This window comes from Drosophila tropicalis, unplaced genomic scaffold (assembly GCF_018151085.1).
Source record: "Drosophila tropicalis isolate 14030-0801.00 unplaced genomic scaffold, ASM1815108v1 contig_201, whole genome shotgun sequence".
Taxonomy (NCBI): domain Eukaryota; kingdom Metazoa; phylum Arthropoda; class Insecta; order Diptera; family Drosophilidae; genus Drosophila; species Drosophila tropicalis.
This window is the reverse complement of record NW_027172650.1, coordinates 14691-32673: the sequence shown is the minus strand read 5'-3', so window position 1 is coordinate 32673 and position 17983 is coordinate 14691. Positions and strand designations below refer to the sequence as shown.

Here is a 17983-nt window from a genome sequence, read left to right as displayed (position 1 = left end):
AAGAAATTCAATCAACCAAACAACCGAAACAAACGACAAGATCTAAATTAATGAAAGTAATAGATTATGATTATTATTATTATTATGATTACGATGGCAAAGATCGCTTAAAGTTATTTACAAATATTATTTTAAATTGTATGTGCTGTTTATTGTAAATGTATATCTATTTACAAACATATATTTGGTATACACATACATACATTCAAATACATATGTATATTAATTTTAAATATTTATTACATACATACAACATGCCTATATACTCTCCTTATCCTATGTATGTGCTTTTGAGATATTCCAATTAATCAAATAATGAAAGCAAAAAAAATGACGCCACATTCTTAGAACTTTTGTGAAACAAAACGGACAAGTTATATAAATATATCTATATAACAAACACATTTATATGATAATAGCCATAGTTAAAATACAAAACAAAAAAAAAAAAAAAAAAACAAAATTATATATACAAATATTAAACAATATATTTAAAAAAAAATTACATTTATTATTATGTGTGTGTACCAAAGTGCTCAAACTTAAGCAAAAACAAGTTTAAAACAAAAACGAAAAAAGGCATAAATAAAAACTTAATTTTTTATTAGTTTTCTGTTGAATTTGTATAACTTTTTTAAAATTAATAAAAATGTAAACCAAAAAAAAAAATCGAAAGTTTCCAACGTTAACTAAATAGTAACTATGGATATGTTTTTAATTACAACTGAACGAAATTTCTTCATTCTTGAAAATTTAAACTTTACCGCTAGCTATAACGAATATCGCTCTTGCAATGTTATGAAGTTATCGTTATCGTTCCAGTCTTTTGGTATTTTTTGGTATCTTGGTATTTTCCTATACAGCTCGTCTGGTCACACTGTTAACGGCCATCTTTCTTTTTCCCCAACTTCACGACCGCGTGGACGTCCATACGTAAAAGGTTAGCCCCTAATTCGCGAAAAATGTACAAAAATATCAACAAATTTAATGGCAATCGATGCCAGGACAATGCAGACAACAACAGTGACTAAAAGTGTATATCCAATTTTGTTTCAGGGAACAACACAGGCTACAAAATGACCAACTCAAAGGGTTATCGTCGCGGCACCAGAGACATGTTCTCTCGCCCCTTCCGCAAGCATGGTGTCATCCCTCTCTCCACCTACATGCGTGTCTTCAAGATCGGCGATATTGTCGACATCAAGGGACACGGTGCCGTCCAGAAGGGTCTGCCCTACAAGGCATACCATGGCAAAACTGGCCGCATCTTCAATGTCACACAGCATGCTGTCGGTGTCATTGTAAACAAACGTGTGCGCGGCAAGATCCTAGCCAAGCGCATCAATGTTCGTATTGAACACATCCATCACTCCAAGTGCCGTGAGGATTTCCTGCGCCGTGTTAAGGAGAACGAGCGTCTGCTTAAGGATGCCAAGGAGAAGGGACAATGGGTCAACCTGAAACGTCAGCCCGAGCAGCCAAAGAAGGCTCATTTCGTTAAGAAACTGGAGGAACCCATCGCTCTGGCTCCCATCCCATACGAGTTCATTGCCTAAGTTGGAGAAGGATTGGATTGTGTTTATGTCTTTTGTTTACATATTGTAAATTGTGGAGAATAGAATGGATTTTCTATATATATATATGATTGATTCATGTAAACAATTCTAGATGAAATTGTATTTAAATTTGTTTTTAAGTGTCCACACAGTGGATGTGCGGTTGAAACTAGAAGGGAATAGTGGGGGGCAGTGGTCATATCATCTTCGATAACATAAAGGTTATCGAATTTATATTTTTCGATAATAGCTCAGTCGAAATATTTTTTCAGATTTGACAATACGTTCACATATGTACATATATCCCTGTGTCAATTTTAAGATTATTCATGTTCAGATCTTGTAATATCTGCGGCAAAGAATTTTCTAAGCCTGCTCTGCTAAAACGTCATCAGGTTGTGCATACCAAAGAAAAAGTGTTTAGTGTAAGTTACTCTGTGGTTAGGCGAATGTACACCAAGAACTAGAACTAATTGATGGAAATTTTCTTGTAGTGCGAAGAATGTTCTATCAACTTTTCCCAGCGAAGTTCATTGCAACGTCATCATTTGCAAAAGCATGCAAAAACCTTGACAAAAGAAATCCAGAATGCCGCACTGGGTCAGGAGATGGAGGAAGCAGAAGAGGAAGTGGCCCAGCAAACTTTGGTTGCTCTCATTAATTTACAAAGCCACATGGAGACAGCTCAACAGAGTCCGTCTATTACAAACCTAGAGGAACAGCCTATGGTCAGTCGACTGGTGGAAATTAAAGATAATTTGCATCCAAATAGAAATGAAAGGGTACTTCTAAAAACACAACTAATCCAACGTTCTTTGATGAGCAAACGTTGTTATTATGTATGCGAATTTTGCGCCAAAGAATTCTCAAAAACATATGACCTAATTCGACATCGTCGTATCCATACTAAAGAGAAGCCCTACGCCTGCACCCAAAAGGACTGTTTCAAACTGTTTTCCACTAGAGCCAAGCTAAGAGAGCATCAGAAGGCTTTGCATTGCCCGCCTGAAGAACCTAAAGTGAAGAAACTACCAAAGAGAGATAAAACTCTGAAACGTTTACTGAATGCAAATCCCGAAATAGACTCCCCAATTCATTCACACGTCTGCTCCCAGTGTGGTAAATCATTTATGAAATCGCATGATCTGAGCAGACACATGCTAATCCATTCGAAAAACAAACCCCACTCATGTCATATCTGTCTGAAAGCTTACACCCTAAAGTCTACGTTAACCCGTCATTTACTGACCCATCAAACAGATCAAATATCGCTTAATTGCCAAGTTTGTGGCAAATTATTCAAGAGTCGAACTTCTTTGAATCTACATTTACGTCTCCATACCGGCGAGCGACCATTTAGTTGTGAAATTTGCCACGAAACCTTTCGTACATCTGGACATCGACTTGAACATATGCGCGGGCAGAGGCATAGAGTCAGTAAAATTGAGATATAAAAAGACATATTCTTGTTGGTGTATATGTTTATTTCAAAATACTTCTACAAGATTTGCACAGATTTCTTAGGTATTAAAACCAGGCGAAGAGCCGTAATGGAAATGTTTGTCAAACTCTTGACTCTTGGACAAATCGCTTAAACGTTGCCGCTTATCGGCCAATATAAAGTCATCTTCCTCAATCATCTCGGAGTCACCGCGTTTGCGGCGCAATTGCTCGACAGCGGGTACCGCACACTCCACAGATTCGTCTAAATCGTGTGCCTTATAGACTAGATAATGAGGCTCAATATATTTGTTGGATCTGAAAAACAAAAACAATTAGAATTTTATGGAATCGAAAAACTTTTTTTGAATTCTTACAATTTCAGCAGATAGGGATCAAATGGAAAAAAAGTTTCGAGTGTTTCCTCTGGCATGGCCTTATCATGACCATAGACAGTGGCTAATTTGCGACGAGCATTTCGCTCTAATACAGTATGACAATACGCCAATTGATGCGTACGTGTAATACCAGCAAATGCGGTAGCCACTGGAGGAAGACAATAACGTAAAGGATTCAAGTGGCACATCGCTAGGCGAGATAATTGCAACGATTGAAGGAACAGCAATTCTATTGGAGGAAAAAACAATATAAATTAATCTAACATTTGTAAATGAATGTACTAAATAATGCCTACCTTTTGTGCTAGCTGTCAGATCCTTAGCACGAAAAGCAATCAAATAGAACAAGGCTTGACAGACGGAAAAGAATACCATATTTGCCTTTAATGAGCCATTTTGGCTATTATATTCATCCGTATCGTCAATATACCTAAGACACCATTTACTTAGTTCGGTGAGATAGAATTTAATGGTACTAAAAAGGAAAGAAATTATTGTTTTTGTGTTGAAATTTCATAAATTTGTTGGCAACACTCACCCAAGAGGCAAAAATTTGGATCGAGCCATAAAGCTAGCCATGTAACTGACGGCCGCATGCCGTATAATGGACGATACATTTGGATTCTGCACCTTAACCCATAATGAGTTTAGAAATGCTTCCGCGTAGGCCGGACGCAAGCTACATACTTGAAAGATCACAAATTGTACATGACATGTATTATGGCTGGGCAATAGAACCTCATCGAAGATAAATAAGAGCATTTTAAAGAAGCGATTGGCCGTCCATCGTTGCTCTTCGCTTGTTGTTGGCGCAAGGCGACATTTTGTGTCCAGGAACTTGTATAGCATCGAAAGGCATATGTCCAGAGTTTGACCAATTGGATGATCTATGGTCTTGGCTAAAGGAGAGGGCGATTTAGTTGGTATATCATCCATTTGGAATATACCGTCTTCGTCCATTTTGTCTGGCTCTCTATCCTCATCATCTTCTTCATCGTCGGTTTCCACATCGATTTCATCACGCGGAGCATTCACATCCAAGATGAGCAATCTATAAAAATGGTGTAGAGTAAGACTACTGGCGAAGATTATATAAAAAAAAGTAGCTTACTTCTGCAGTACCAGCTGCATTACAAGCTCCTCAAAAACTGGCTTGTACTCCAAGAGCCGCAGTATATTATAAAGATAGCCTGCTGTGACATAGGATGGTTTCTTAAAATAGGGGAATTTCGCAGATATAGCATCAATGACCACATCAAAGGACATGGGTACAGCCGTGAGAATACGATCCAAAATTTTATGCACCGTCTCGAGTTCTTTGCGCACAATCTCTGTTGGACAACCATATATTTGCCACTCAGATGATTCATTTTCCGTCGGCACCCAATGGACAATGAATTTACTAATGCCAATGGGTATATATGTGCTATGAGCAACCATAATATCAATGGCAAATTCCGTGTAGGCTTCAATGGCTTCAGAGGAACGTTTACGCCAATTAACCGAAAGTAAAGCCTCCACAACGCCAGCAAAATTTGAGGTCAGACTGTGACATATTTTACGAGCATCATTCATAATTTGGATCACTTCTTCATCCTGTCGGGGAAAAGCAATTTAAAAAATTGAATTTCATTAATGAGAATCTCTATATAAACCATTTATTTGACTTACTGAGAGGTCTGCTTCACATAGAAAATATGAAAACTCCTGAACTAAGTGATAGTCATGCTCTTCCAGGGCAACACGAACAGATTCCTTCAGACCCTTCTCCTTTGGCGTGGCAAATCGCACCTTATTGAGAGCCGCTGTCTTTGCTCGCTCTCGATCCACACTGGAGAAGGTCTTCAATATGGATGTAACACTAGTTTTACTTGTGTACACCGACATAGCAATAGGTTATTTATAAACTTAGTCCTAGAAAAAAATTTCTTTGAATGATTTCTATTTCCTAATAATGCGCAATTCTTTGCCTACGCAACGAATTGACATTGACTAACTTCAACGTCGCTTCAGTTCAAATTTAGCCAGTTACGCTCAAATTTTATAAGCAATGTTTATAAATTAATAAACTCCTAAAACACTTGGTTGCCGTTTTATAATGCCAAATTGTCATTATATTTAATAAGTTGCAATTATTTTGGGTGGATTTCGTTGTCTACCGATCCAAAATCAAAACACGTTGTGCCTTTGATGTGACCAGAGTTACAAAATGCGACAGTGCTGAAAAGCATTCTTTTAATAATCTAGCTTTTTTCACATATTACCAAAATATTTTTAATAATTTCCAAATTTGGTATGGTGATTTAAATTATTAAATGACAGGAAAAATTTTTTCGAAGTGTCCTAGCAAATGATAGCTAAGTTTTTGTGTCATTAACAAAAGAAGAAGCCAAATATTCCTCAATTTTATAAAACAAATTGAAGCTAAGAAACCAGTAAAAATTGCAATAAAATAGAATAAATTAATCAATTTCAATAGAAATTTTTTTGTAATTTATGAAAGGCGGGAATCAAATCACATTCTGGCACGTCGACAAACCTAACCGTTTTTTTTTTTTAATTTGGCTTTTTCCAGCCCTGAAATTAAAAAGAGCTTGGTATTTTTTACTATTTCTAAGTATGGTCACATAGTTCGGCACATGCGTTTTGTTTTCTAGTTTTTTTTGTTTTTAAACAGCTTCACTTAAGTGAAATTTCCCGCGAAAATGTCTTCCATTTTTATGCTAGACACCGCTGGTGATCAGAACCTACTCAATGAACAGGGTTCCAACCTACTTTACCGTAGTCTAAGTGGCGGACAAGAACGCCTGCATTTGCAAGACAGCGACCAAGACGCTTCCAGTTCTGATGAAGATGATGAAAATGCTGAAATTGAATTGTTTGGCGTTAAACTAAACAGCAAAGATGTTAGCAAAGCCATCGGCACTGGCAGAAACACAAAACCAAATCAAAGCAAAGTGGCTCAGGAATTGGACGAAGTAACAGAAAAGCTTGCCAAGGCAGTAGAGAATTCCAGCAAACACAAGGCCAAGAAACGAATGACCAAACATGTCGTCGATTTGGATCACACAGAAGGACCTGATTTAAGTATGCGTAAAGAGAATATTGTAAAGGATATGCAAGACGCGAGACGAACAAAGAACCCTGGTCTGGACAAAGAGCACGCCCTTCCCACAGTTGGCAAAAGGAAGCAGCCAATTTTGAATCGAGTAAGTTGTAGAATCCTTTTAGGATACACTCTCCCCGTCTCTTAAATGATGACATATTCGACATCGTAAGCCTTTGTTAGGCTGCTTGAAGCAATTGTTGTGTTCAAGACTCCATAAATAAATTTGGACTATAACGCTCCGTTTCATCCGTTGTAATCTTAGCTACTGCCTGGGAGCTTGTGGTGCAGATGGCTGTAAGGCCAGCGGAACATTAAAAAATGCCTTATGGGCTAGACTGTTATTTGCTTTTAAGTTTGTCAGTAAATAATTTAGGCCAGGGCTTACAAATCTTAATTTCTGTCTAATGAAACATAAGTTATAGTCCACCCAATACACAGCAATTGCCGAGGCCTGACTATGTTTAGGGCAATTTGACGACGTCTTTAGTAATCTGACTTCAACTTATTAAATTGGGGTATTCAAAAAAAAAAAAAAAAATGATCACAATTTATAAATTGTTTATATTACTATTCTTTTAGATTGAACGTGCTAAGACAAAGGGCAATGGTTGGTTTGATTTGCCTGCCACTGAGATCACCGATGAGATGCGCAATGAGTTAAAGATCATTCAAATGCGATCTGTATTGGATCCCAAACATTTCTATAAAAAGAATGATTTAAAAGTTTTACCCAAATACTTCCAAATTGGTACAGTTCAGCATTCACCTTTGGATCATTATCGGGAGAAGCATACACGCAAGAGTAAGAAATCTTTGGTCGATGAACTGTTGGCCGATGAGGCGTTCCAGAAGTTTAATAAGCGTAAATACAATGAAGTTATTCAACGCACTGACAAATATGCCCATCGCAAGGCTATGAAAAAGATGAAGAAACTCAAGAAACACAAATAATATAAGTTGTGTTATTAATTTGTTAAAAATAATTAAAAATTTTACAATAATTTACCTCTGCTTCGTGTGTTTGGCTGAGATTTAAAATGAGACTTTTAGTGTTAAAAGGGATTTTTAAGTTTTGTTTCCGCTGTATAATTAAATGTTTTTTCTTGGAACTCCACAATTGGACTTTAATTAAACGAAAGTCATTTGTACATGTATTTCCAATAATTAATAACAATCTTAGCAACAATAAAAATAGTCTAAATCTATGCCAAGTTTAGGTGGAGCTATTACTGCTCTCCTTCAAATCTTGATTTCTACGCTCGTCAAGAGTATCAGTGATTTGCTGAGCCAATTGTTTAAAAAGTTCTGAATAATCAGAGTCTGGATATTTAACCACAACTGGAACTCCTTCCTCGCAACATTCGGCTATGTGAGCGTCGAGTGGCAGGGATATCAATTTTTTGGGCAGTCCTTTTGTGGACTGATCGGGGCGAAAGAATTCCATGCGTTGTTTGCATTTATCACAGATAGAATAACGCATATTCTCGACGAGACCAAAAATGGGTACCTTTAATTTCTCATACATTTTGGCGCCACGCAGAGTAACCTCCACGGCTGCCGTGTGGGGAGTGGAGACCAAAATGACACCCGATATAGGGGCGTGTTGTGTAAGTGAGAGATGTACATCTCCAGTGCCAGGTGGTGTGTCTATGACAAGCACATCGAGGGGACTCCAGTCGGCCCCTTTGAGCAATCGCTGGATGGCGGACATAACTAGAGGACCACGCCAAATGATGGCACTATCCGGTGGTGTCAACATGCCCATCGACAGACATTTCACATTGTAGTTTTGTGGCGGAATCATTAAGTTTTCGTTATTCACCAGAGGTTCATCGTGCACATTCATGAGTAAGGGAATACTAGGTCCAAAAATATCACCATCCAAAAGGCCAACCCGTTTGCCCAGCTTGGCCAAACTACAGGCAAAGTTGGCTAAAATTAATATGTATGTGTTATATTGCATGTTTTCGTTTTAAGTTCCAGCGACTTGCCTGCCACTGTGCTCTTTCCGACACCTCCCTTGCCGGACGCCACCACTATAATATCCTGGACGCCTCGCAATCTCTCTCGTTTGGGCAATCCACGCGCCATTATAGCCGCTTGATGTTCTGTCAATTTGACAGCATAGGAGCGGCTATTGGACCGCACCAGAGGACGCATCGCCATTAAACTCGAATTGAACATGGCTTACAATTTAATAACAAATCAGTGTTTGGGTTTGTTTTTTTCTCCTTGTGTAATGTTTCCCAAAATTCTAGTGTGTCTGACATTTGTTTACAAATTCGAAGCTTCGAGCAGATCAGCTGTTGGCCAGTGTGACCAGTCGATGGGGAGTCAGCTGATTTAAAACAAACCCGGGAAATGACGTAGATACCACTTTGATTTATTTTGCTAATGGAGTGCTATGGATTCACAATGCTACGATTTGGACATGGACATAAAGGAGGAGGACGAGCAGGAACATACGAAGGAACGCAAGCCGGAGCAAGCGGCATTGGAAAATGAAAATGATACCACCTCACCTCTCTGGTCCATTGAAGATGATTCGCTCTTTTATCCCCAAGGATTGATCAATCACACTAACAGTGATGCGGGCGCCAGTGGGAAATCTGTGTTCATAACTTGGAATGAATACTATTTACTTAATTATCGCTTTAAAAAAACAAAAGGCTCACGTAATGTGAAAATGACGAAAGTACGGATACCATTGCCCAGGAAAGGAGACTCCTATTTGGTTAGCATTCATATGCTTGAGTACAATTCCATTTTGCTAATGTCCGATGGTCTTATCTATTGCTTTGAATCCATTAAATCATTGCACCCCATTAAATGGTTAAGTGGAGTTCGTAGTTTCTCGAAAACGGGTCAAGGATTTAGTGTGATCAGAGAGCAAGATCAGCGTCTCTTCCTGCAGATCTATAGGGATTTGCCCAGCTTAAGCAAGACCGGCAGTACATTGGAGCACAGCTATGATATAACCTATGATGGGCAAAATATTTTTCGTTGTGAGTGGAAGACCGATGATTGTAACCTGATGTCTGTCAAGATTTTGAAAGAACATGAAAAATTCATGCAATGCCTTTTCGGTGGAGATCTTAAGAAAGGAGATGATTTTCATATATTCAGCATTAGTGGACATATTTTTGTATTGCTGCCCGCTGCGGGTGATAATCCGGATGATGAATCGCCGTCGGGAAATGACTACAACATTGAATTGCTGTGTGTATATGTGTCCTCGATAAGCTTTATACGCCTTCTGCCTGAAAGGAACTTATGTTTGGTCTTTCTCAGCAATGGGGCCATAGACATTTGGTATGTATCGCAACTACTGCAAATTAAACAACGTCAGATGTACCATTTAGGATCGGAGTGGTTCGATTATGATGCAGACAGTTCACTTGGTGACTTCTATTATACAGATGGCCAGCAATTGGTGCGCCTAAGATTCAGTTATAATGCTCAAATGGATGAGTTTGATATTCAGAAATGGGCTAAACCAATACCGGGCATGCAATCCTGTACTTGGGTGGATGCCATCAGCCAATTGGTTTGCCTTAGTGATAATAATATATTTTATCGCATCAGTTTTAGTCTCCAAGAGGAAGAGCGGGAAAGTCAATTGAATGGTAACAGTTCACACCTAATGAGTGATCTAACACCGTCGTTAATTGAGCAACTGCGTCGAAATGCTCAGTTGATGGAACAATATGAACAAGAACCAGCACGACTACAGAAATCTATTCAAGGCGAACTTGAGAAACAACAATTGGTGGCTGTGGCCACAAATAGTCACATTTATAGCCAGGAGATGGAGGCCCACTTGGAATACCATCGAAATGTGCCACTTTTCAGTGGTGAGACACTACTATTGCAATCATCTCCTAATGATTGCCAACTGCAAAGCTCAAGAATTTATGCCATACTCAAATTGAATTTAAATTGTCGCCAGTTGATTCACTCTAACCAGTGGCAATTATTAGTCTATTATGATAATCATGTTGATAACCATATTATACCAACCGAACTGATACTTCGTATGCAATGTCGTGTGGTTATTCCTTTGAAGAAATTACAAAATCAACTTCTACCAAAGTTTACACTAAAATTAGTGGCTTTCCTGGAACTAAACAAACAAATCACATCCGTTTTGCTGCCCATACGCATTGAAGAAAGTTGCCTTACCTATAGTTTACTCTTTAGCGGACAATTATTAGCTTTGGATCTAAGACCAGAGCTCACCTTGTCACAACTGGTCAAAAAGAAGCCACCTGTGTCCACTATTTCACAGGAAATACAATTAAAAGAAGGATGCAGTTTGTCTGACATATCGAAATTATTAAATGCCGAGGGTAAAGTTCAGGAAAATAATTTAGTAATATATTTTGTAGTCAGTAGAATAACCCTTAGTAATAGAAATAATCATCTAACTCTGGAGAGTGAAGACGCTTCTGCTATTTACTATATCAAAGAGCAGCTTGCAATAAATGACAAAATTGAATGGATCACTAAAGATTCTGCAAAAACTACTGAGATTATGGTAAGTTTTATAATTTAATTTATTCCTTTCCAATACCCAAGAATTTTACATATGGTAATTCTTCTCTTTCCTTCCCTTTCCAGAAATTACAATGTCAAACGGAACGTTTATATGGCACATTAGGAGATAATGGCACGGATACTGAGAACAATGTGGGAATGCGTTTAGAGGCACTACAAACGCAATATAAAGCCATAAGGAATACAATTTATTAGTTGCATTTTAAAAACTGATTTGGAGGGGATTTTATTTATTGTTTAGGACGTTTCACAAAAATTCGTGTTATTAGTTAACAAATCACATTGCATATATGTATAAAAACACAAAAGAATATACAAAAATTATGCTTAATAAACAAAATTACTTATGAGTCTCTATCGAATGTAATCGGTTATAACTTTAAACAATTTTCTATAGAAAACAACAACAAATCAGTTTGTTATTCTGTCATTTCAGTTTTGTATAAAATTAATTTTTTTAAAGTTGTTAACAAAATTAAATAATTTCCAATTTTGTGGCATGTATTTGACCCTCGTTTGTTGTATCTGAAGAAAATAAATCGTTTTAGCTATTAAAAAACATTTCTTTAAAATAGTTCAAAAAACAAAATCCATCTTAATAGACTTAGCTGATTTGCGAAACTTATTGAATTTGTTGTTTTTCTTTCAATTTGATGATTCAAAAATTGAACTAATGGGGAATTGACAACAAAATGTGTAGAAAACAAAATTAGTTTAACTAATCCTATGTATGTATCTGGCCAACTGCAATAGTTGATTACTAATAATAATAATTATTTTGCACTAACAAATTGCGCTAATTACTAAGTCGCATTTTGTGATTAATGTGGTATTTTTTCCTCTGTTGAATTAGTTAATTAGGTTTCTTCGAATTCTTTTTACGTGTATTGCCTGGACAACCGCCAGTACTTAATAGATGCAATTTCCAGCCACCATCCTGAGGTAAATGGACATCATCATGACAAAGGGGGCAGCGAGCGGCTCCAGTTTTAAGTTCTAAAGAGAGGACAAGCAATCAATACAACAAATAACTCATTGGATTAAATTTTAGTCTAAGGATTTACTAACCACGACAGTAGTCTTCCATTTGATGTAATTCATAGAGCTGCTTATGCACAGACTCTGTGCAGCGGGTGCAGACGACATAGCTATCCTTAGCATCACATTCAGCTAAAAAATAAATACATATGTAGAAATTATAATTATATTGATTCAATTTCACATTTCTACTTACTTGTCAAATGATAATTTAGAGCAGCTACTTCCAGCACTTGGCTGCATTGTGGGCACTTGGTGAGAAATGGACATGTCTTCCAATAGTGACGATCCAACTGACTAGCATCGTTGCCAGAACAAGACCAATCGCAAAAGGGGCAATGGCTGCAATTAATCAATTCAAATCAAAAAGTAAAGAATAATAAAAAAAAAAAACGTCTAAAAAACCACTTAGGATCTTACATTTTCGGTGTGTTATCCTCCGTGGACTCTGAATTTGAGGCAGAACCTTTTCTCGAATTGGAGGCGGATAGCATGGAACGTTTTAATTGCTCATTATATTGCTGTTTACCATTGCAACTGTTGTAACCATTGCTAGAGGCAAGACCAGGACCATGCCCGCTTTTACTCTTCATTAATCGCGAGGCATCCGAACTGGTACTGGCCTTATCCATGTGGCTAGTAGTTGCATCACTTGAACTATGGCCAACAGCTACAACATATTTATTGGTTTCTTCCATAAGTTCCTGCTTGCGTTCCAAATCGAGTTTATCAAATTCAGTGAAGAGTTGACGATACAGCAGATTGCGACGAGTGATGTCATCATCGGGAGGCAATTGTTTTCGAACTAATCGAGGATTCATTTTATATACAATAAGGATTATACGTTCTGCAACTTTTCGCACCGGTTCCGCTGGGTGATGAATGCCCGAACAGCCGCATTCCGACAGAGCGCGACATGTAAGACCACTGTGCTTATCTGTGCTAATACCTTGGGTATTGACTAGCTGCTCTAGCATCTGCAAACGGCTCATGGCCAGACGTTGATGGGTGCCCGAGCCAACGCTTCGTGAAAGAGCTGGAGCCACCAAATGCTGTTCGGCCACTTCCGGACAGGCTGCTATGCTTAGTATAGTATGCTGAGCCAATGTATGTAGCCTAGCCGATGGATCCCCAGATTTGGCAAGCAACTCGGGCAGCAAACGATCAACACATCGTGCCACCTCGCTGGGTGAAACACGTCCTGGCACATATTCAAGGAACATAACACGAACAGTTTCGGTAGCCTGATTAAAAACAGAATAGACAGCATCTCGCACAGCACGATGCAGAAGCAGAGCAGCTGAACGTGCCACCTTATTGGGACTGGCTGCATGCTCATTGCTATTCGTTTCCGTTGACTCCATCAACTCCTGCTCTTTGAGAAAATTTCTCAAACGCATTAGACCATCCTCGCGGTCTTGAAATTGACGAGAATAGAACTGTTCCACCTAAAATCAAAAGAGGATTGTTTATAATCTATCAAGTAAATAAATAGTATAACTTACCAGTTCATTTCCAAACACAAGAATGGGTAAGGCGGCTTGGCGACGCTCACGATCATTGAGACGCGAACGTCCCCGATTTGGATCCGCTTCGAGTAGGGCATTTCCCTGGCACTCCCTTAAAAATTCATTAGTATTTGAACTAAACATGTTTTTTTGGTTTTTGATTTATGGAACGACACACAACGCATACGGATACGGATATAGAGAATTGCAAAAATACAAATAAAAAAGAGATACAAAACATAAATCAACGAAAAGTTAGTAAAAAACATTCGACGGTTAGTGTATTTTGGTACTAAGCTGGCATCTATCTGGTTTGTTATTTGTATTGGGGAAGCTTTTAATCTGTAACTACAAATTGTTATAGACAAATTGCTGTTCTTATCATGCAAAATTGACGAACACTGTGCAACAGGAATGCGACTTAATAGTACATTCTTCTAAAAATCATGTTCATGTTGCATAGTGCTCTTTTTTCGCTATCCACTTAACAACATTAACAAAGACGAGCTTCCAAATTTTGGGGATCTGTCACTTACTGCCTCAATGTGGGTATGGCTCGTTCTTCGTAATCTTCATACGAGTTACGTGGAACACTTTTATTGCGTCGCCTTAGCGAACCTTGTCGACTGGACATAGGTGAACTGTGTCGTGATGGCAAACGTGGTGATTGTGGCAATTCATCGTGAGATTTTCGCCAGCCTCCAGCATTGGCAACATGTGTGGAAAACGAAGCAGTTGGCACTAATGGAGTGGCCGCCGTTGTTGTGGTAATCACACTATCGTTACTCGTTTGCCCTAATGAGCCATCTGTAGAGGATTTATCATCTTGTTGGCTCTGACTCTTTGGACTGAGAGCCGCATCGGCCAAGGCATGAGCCACATCTTGCAGACTTGGTGCAGGCGGCAGGCTTGGTTTGCCTCCAGCATAAATTTCGCAACTTTGGTCATTACAACTTTCGATACCTTGAGTTTCTAACAGCTGCTGTACTTGTAATTGCTTTAGTACGGTCGAACGATACATTTCCATTTGCTCCTTCCTTAGTTTGGCTGTGGTAAAGTCCTCCTGTTGCACTGCCTGTCTCTTGGCTAGGGAATATCGTCCCAAACGTTCGCCAGCTGTACGAAGTGCGGTCATACAAAGTTTCAATTTGCGAGCATATTCAAATCGTTCCGCGTTCACCGCTTGGGTTTTACGCATCTCCAATTCTCGTATATAATGGACAATTGACTCTTCCACATACATGGAGAAAAGCAAGTCATCACAAATGGAAGCCAAGGCCAATTCTCCGGTTGCTGTGTCCAAGGGTGCTGCATCGCTAGTGCTGCTACTATTAAGCTGCTGCTGATCGTCCCCATTTCCATTTCCAACATCTAAATCTTCGCCTAGAATATTGACAGCCAATAGAGAAATTTGTCCCGTTTGATTCAACTCATTGCATTGAGCTCCAATTAGACGTAATTTTAAGTGGGTGCCTCGTCTAGGTGTCACTGTGACGCTTTGTAGTTCACGAGATTTGTAATTGGTGTTGGAGTTATCGGCCAGAGCAACAAAACCAAGAAAATCAAAATACTGTGAAGATGGTGTGCTGGGCATCGACTTGGGCGAATAGTGCAGCCATAGTTCTACCTTTTCGGCTGTTGAATGGAATTAAATTAATTATTGGCAAATAATGATTTGCTTCCTTAAATTTTAACTTACGTATAAGATACTGGTGGGCTAACAATTGTATCCTGTAGATCTTGGCGGGCTGATGGAAACGCAAGATGATGTCATGGGTATTCAATGAGCTGCTTTCCGAGCTCCTCCATCCATGCACTGTTGGGCCATGATTATTCAGCTCACTAGCCGGAAAACTGTTATCCTCATCTGGACCATGAAGGAGGGGATTCACATATATGTAAGTGTATAAGTAAATTTGTTTGTTTCGTTTTTATCTCTATATAAAAGTTCAACTCATGATTACTGTGCATCAACAATCACAACAGGTGTCACAGTGTTGGTTAACATAGAAGAAACAGCTGGAGAGCGCAGTACCGTACAGTGGAGCAAAATTAATAGAAATGATGTACATTAATCTGTAGCAAACCCAATCTAACATTTTTTAATGAATACGTCATATCAAACATAAAATACTACGTGGCTTTTTCGTATAAACTAACATGGATAAAGTGACTTAGTAATACAAGCCGACAAGAATGTGCCGAGCTCCAAATGTTCAGATTGGCTTTGGGTTTTCACAGATTGGAAGAAATAAAAATATTAAGTGTACACTGCTTTATGGCATATGTACTTACATATATTATTTTGTACTTAATTCAGTAACTATAGTTTTTCAAATTTATCTTAACTAAAATAATATTTATTTCACATAGTTGGCATTCTATTTGTAGTTAAGTAATGTTCTTCAACATTTTTGAATCCCATAGAGAATAATGTTTCACCATTGTGTTCCAGTGTGCATTCGCTTCTCTCTTTAAACATCAACCAAAAATGCTAATGTCTCTGTCTCTCTTGGGCTGCTCTGTTATAAGTTAACTATAACTTTGTTTTGATAATAAGTTTTAGTCATTTTGGCGACCTGCTCTGGGTTAGGACAAACTTTGTCGTCAATTAATGTCATAGAGGCTAAATAAATAGAAACAGACTAAATACATAATGGCGAACACGAATAATGTAGCCTCCGGCTGGCTACAAATCCAAAGCCTTTTGAATACCATTAACCATATACTAATATTTTTAGTTGCGGTATTCTTTTTCGTCCTGGCACGCAGCTTGGAATTCAAGGACACTGCTATGCATATGTTCTTAACCGGTATAGGAGTGAGTACACAACAAAAAAGAACTCAACAATCTTATCTCATCTTTTGCACTATGTTACAATCAATAAATATAAGCCCAAATAAGCTACATAGTTAGCATGCAACGTCATTATTAATCTTATCATTCAGAACCTTTCTGATGTTAAGTTCTAATGTTAATGTGAAATATCATGCTTATCGAATGAAAATCGAAATTTCGAAATGTAACGTGTTTTTTTTCAATGATTTATTGAAACAGTTCCATGTGCTAATGGCCGAGGCGTTGATGTCTCATTATAAAGTGAATCCTATAACTCGTTCGCTTTCGCATCGCAACAAATCCCGACTCCATGGCCTATTGCAAGTTGTTGGTGGCTCAATGATTTTATTGGGAGCCATGGGTAAATTCGCTAACAAGGATGTCCATTGGAACACCTGGCATGGTCGTATTGGTAAGTGCTCAATAAAGACACTCTTTTTTTTTTATTATTAATGCTTTTGCATAAATTTTGCTAGGAACGGGTGCTTCTTTTGGCTGTGCTGCAAGTATTGTGGGTGGTTTGGTTACATATTTTCAACCCAAAGTGGTTTTAAATAAGTTCCCGCCATCAGAATTGAAGTACCGTCATAATCTTTTTGGTTTGGCTAATTTTACACAAGGCATGGCTGCCATATTCTTAAGTTACTATTCTAAGTTCTTTTTGAAATTTGTTGATCATCAATTTATACCAGCAATGATGTTGACTACTGTCTTAGTTTATCTACTGACAATCATAAGCCCAGTGAGCTCACTGTTGGCTAAGTATAAATATAGACAGCAAAAGAAACAACAGGAGAAGGTAAAATAGAAGTTCCTAGCAAAAAATAAAATTTAATTTGCACAGTAATCTTTGGCTTTTGGCCAAAAATTCTTTTTTGTATAACTGACCACAAACAAGATGGACTTATTATGACAAAAATGGCCATCTATCTATATTATAATGATTTATGGTCAGTGCAGGGTTTTTAGAATTTATTGTTCTACCAGTTTGGGCATTGCAAATTGAAATTTGCAGAGCTAATCATTCAGCGAGAAATGATTTACTTTTGTCTGGACATCTGCCTGCAACACTAGGCGTATGCGTATTTTATCGATTTCTCAAGTGCAGTCAAGTGTCGGCTCAGTCAGGAGGGTTGAGCGGGACAAGAAGAGTTAATAGAGGGGCTTGTCTAGTCGCAACTAAAATAAAAATTAATTGAACAAAAACAAATCAAAAATTAATACAAAAGGGAAACCAAACAAACGTAATAAAACAACCTTAAAACTGTTTCGCTGTTTGTATTACCTGAGGCAAAAACCACATTGAAGGATATCTTTTTGGCCATTACGATCTAAATGGGAATCACAAACAAACATTTACAATTTGACACACGCACTCCCGACAAAAGGATCATTAAAAGCCTATTCTCTGTAACGGACTCTATAGAACTAAAATATAAGTTTTGAAATTGACACGAAAAGAATATCCTGTCCTCGCAAATTACAAGACCAGGAGGCGGTAAACAAACAGTGCCCGCAAATGATGCTGTTAAATTTAA

At 38.1% G+C, this 17983-nt stretch overlaps 7 protein-coding genes and 1 non-coding gene across 10 annotated transcripts; 5 read left to right on the top strand and 3 right to left on the bottom strand.

The window, feature by feature from the left end:
- The first annotated feature begins 837 nt into the window (after nucleotides 1-837).
- Nucleotides 838-1679, top strand: RpL21 (ribosomal protein L21). The gene is made up of 2 exons (XM_068283893.1): nucleotides 838-940; nucleotides 1057-1679. The coding sequence occupies exon 2, from the start codon at nucleotides 1077-1079 to the stop codon at nucleotides 1554-1556; it is 480 nt and encodes a 159-aa protein (XP_068139994.1). The 5' UTR covers nucleotides 838-940; nucleotides 1057-1076; the 3' UTR covers nucleotides 1557-1679.
- Nucleotides 1680-3019: 1340 nt separating this feature from the next.
- Nucleotides 3020-5583, bottom strand: Tif-IA (RNA polymerase I-specific transcription initiation factor RRN3 homolog Tif-IA). Of its 2 annotated transcripts, XM_068283889.1 has the most exons (7): nucleotides 5392-5583; nucleotides 5066-5308; nucleotides 4506-4990; nucleotides 3933-4445; nucleotides 3691-3869; nucleotides 3374-3623; nucleotides 3020-3314 (listed from the first exon to the last, which is right to left on the bottom strand). In XM_068283889.1, exons 2-7 carry the CDS (start codon nucleotides 5279-5281, stop codon nucleotides 3077-3079), a joined length of 1881 nt encoding a protein of 626 aa, XP_068139990.1. In that variant the 5' UTR covers nucleotides 5282-5308; nucleotides 5392-5583; the 3' UTR covers nucleotides 3020-3076. The 2 variants fall into 2 exon arrangements, with proteins under 2 accessions (XP_068139990.1, XP_068139988.1); XM_068283887.1 differs by having other exon boundaries at nucleotides 5066-5583.
- A 436-nt stretch (nucleotides 5584-6019) lies between these two features.
- Nucleotides 6020-7508, top strand: LOC137572096 (uncharacterized). Its single transcript, XM_068283878.1, has 2 exons — nucleotides 6020-6603; nucleotides 7083-7508. Exons 1-2 carry the CDS (start codon nucleotides 6100-6102, stop codon nucleotides 7452-7454), a joined length of 876 nt encoding a protein of 291 aa, XP_068139979.1. The 5' UTR covers nucleotides 6020-6099; the 3' UTR covers nucleotides 7455-7508.
- Nucleotides 6684-7003, top strand: LOC137572113 (small nucleolar RNA U85). Its single transcript, XR_011031533.1, has one exon. It is a non-coding gene; the product is annotated as a small nucleolar RNA U85 (small nucleolar RNA).
- Nucleotides 7509-7620: 112 nt separating the features above from the next.
- On the bottom strand, nucleotides 7621-8772 carry Nubpl (NUBP iron-sulfur cluster assembly factor, mitochondrial). The gene is made up of 2 exons (XM_068283877.1): nucleotides 8495-8772; nucleotides 7621-8435 (listed from the first exon to the last, which is right to left on the bottom strand). The coding sequence occupies exons 1-2, from the start codon at nucleotides 8685-8687 to the stop codon at nucleotides 7717-7719; spliced, it is 912 nt and encodes a 303-aa protein (XP_068139978.1). The 5' UTR covers nucleotides 8688-8772; the 3' UTR covers nucleotides 7621-7716.
- A 92-nt stretch (nucleotides 8773-8864) lies between these two features.
- Nucleotides 8865-11422, top strand: LOC137572093 (uncharacterized). Its single transcript, XM_068283876.1, has 2 exons — nucleotides 8865-11040; nucleotides 11124-11422. Exons 1-2 carry the CDS (start codon nucleotides 8908-8910, stop codon nucleotides 11253-11255), a joined length of 2265 nt encoding a protein of 754 aa, XP_068139977.1. The 5' UTR covers nucleotides 8865-8907; the 3' UTR covers nucleotides 11256-11422.
- Nucleotides 11423-11538: 116 nt separating this feature from the next.
- On the bottom strand, nucleotides 11539-17944 carry LOC137572092 (centrosomal protein of 104 kDa). 2 transcript variants are annotated; one of them, XM_068283874.1, is made up of 8 exons: nucleotides 17731-17944; nucleotides 15306-15473; nucleotides 14143-15241; nucleotides 13604-13742; nucleotides 12519-13546; nucleotides 12295-12440; nucleotides 12129-12230; nucleotides 11539-12056 (listed from the first exon to the last, which is right to left on the bottom strand). In XM_068283874.1, the coding sequence occupies exons 1-8, from the start codon at nucleotides 17768-17770 to the stop codon at nucleotides 11914-11916; spliced, it is 2865 nt and encodes a 954-aa protein (XP_068139975.1). In that variant the 5' UTR covers nucleotides 17771-17944; the 3' UTR covers nucleotides 11539-11913. The 2 variants fall into 2 exon arrangements, with proteins under 2 accessions (XP_068139975.1, XP_068139976.1); XM_068283875.1 differs by having other exon boundaries at nucleotides 13604-13718.
- LOC137572099 (transmembrane reductase CYB561D2) lies at nucleotides 16127-17292 on the top strand. Its single transcript, XM_068283883.1, has 3 exons — nucleotides 16127-16427; nucleotides 16665-16857; nucleotides 16922-17292. Exons 1-3 carry the CDS (start codon nucleotides 16263-16265, stop codon nucleotides 17251-17253), a joined length of 690 nt encoding a protein of 229 aa, XP_068139984.1. The 5' UTR covers nucleotides 16127-16262; the 3' UTR covers nucleotides 17254-17292.
- Nucleotides 17945-17983: the final 39 nt, after the last annotated feature.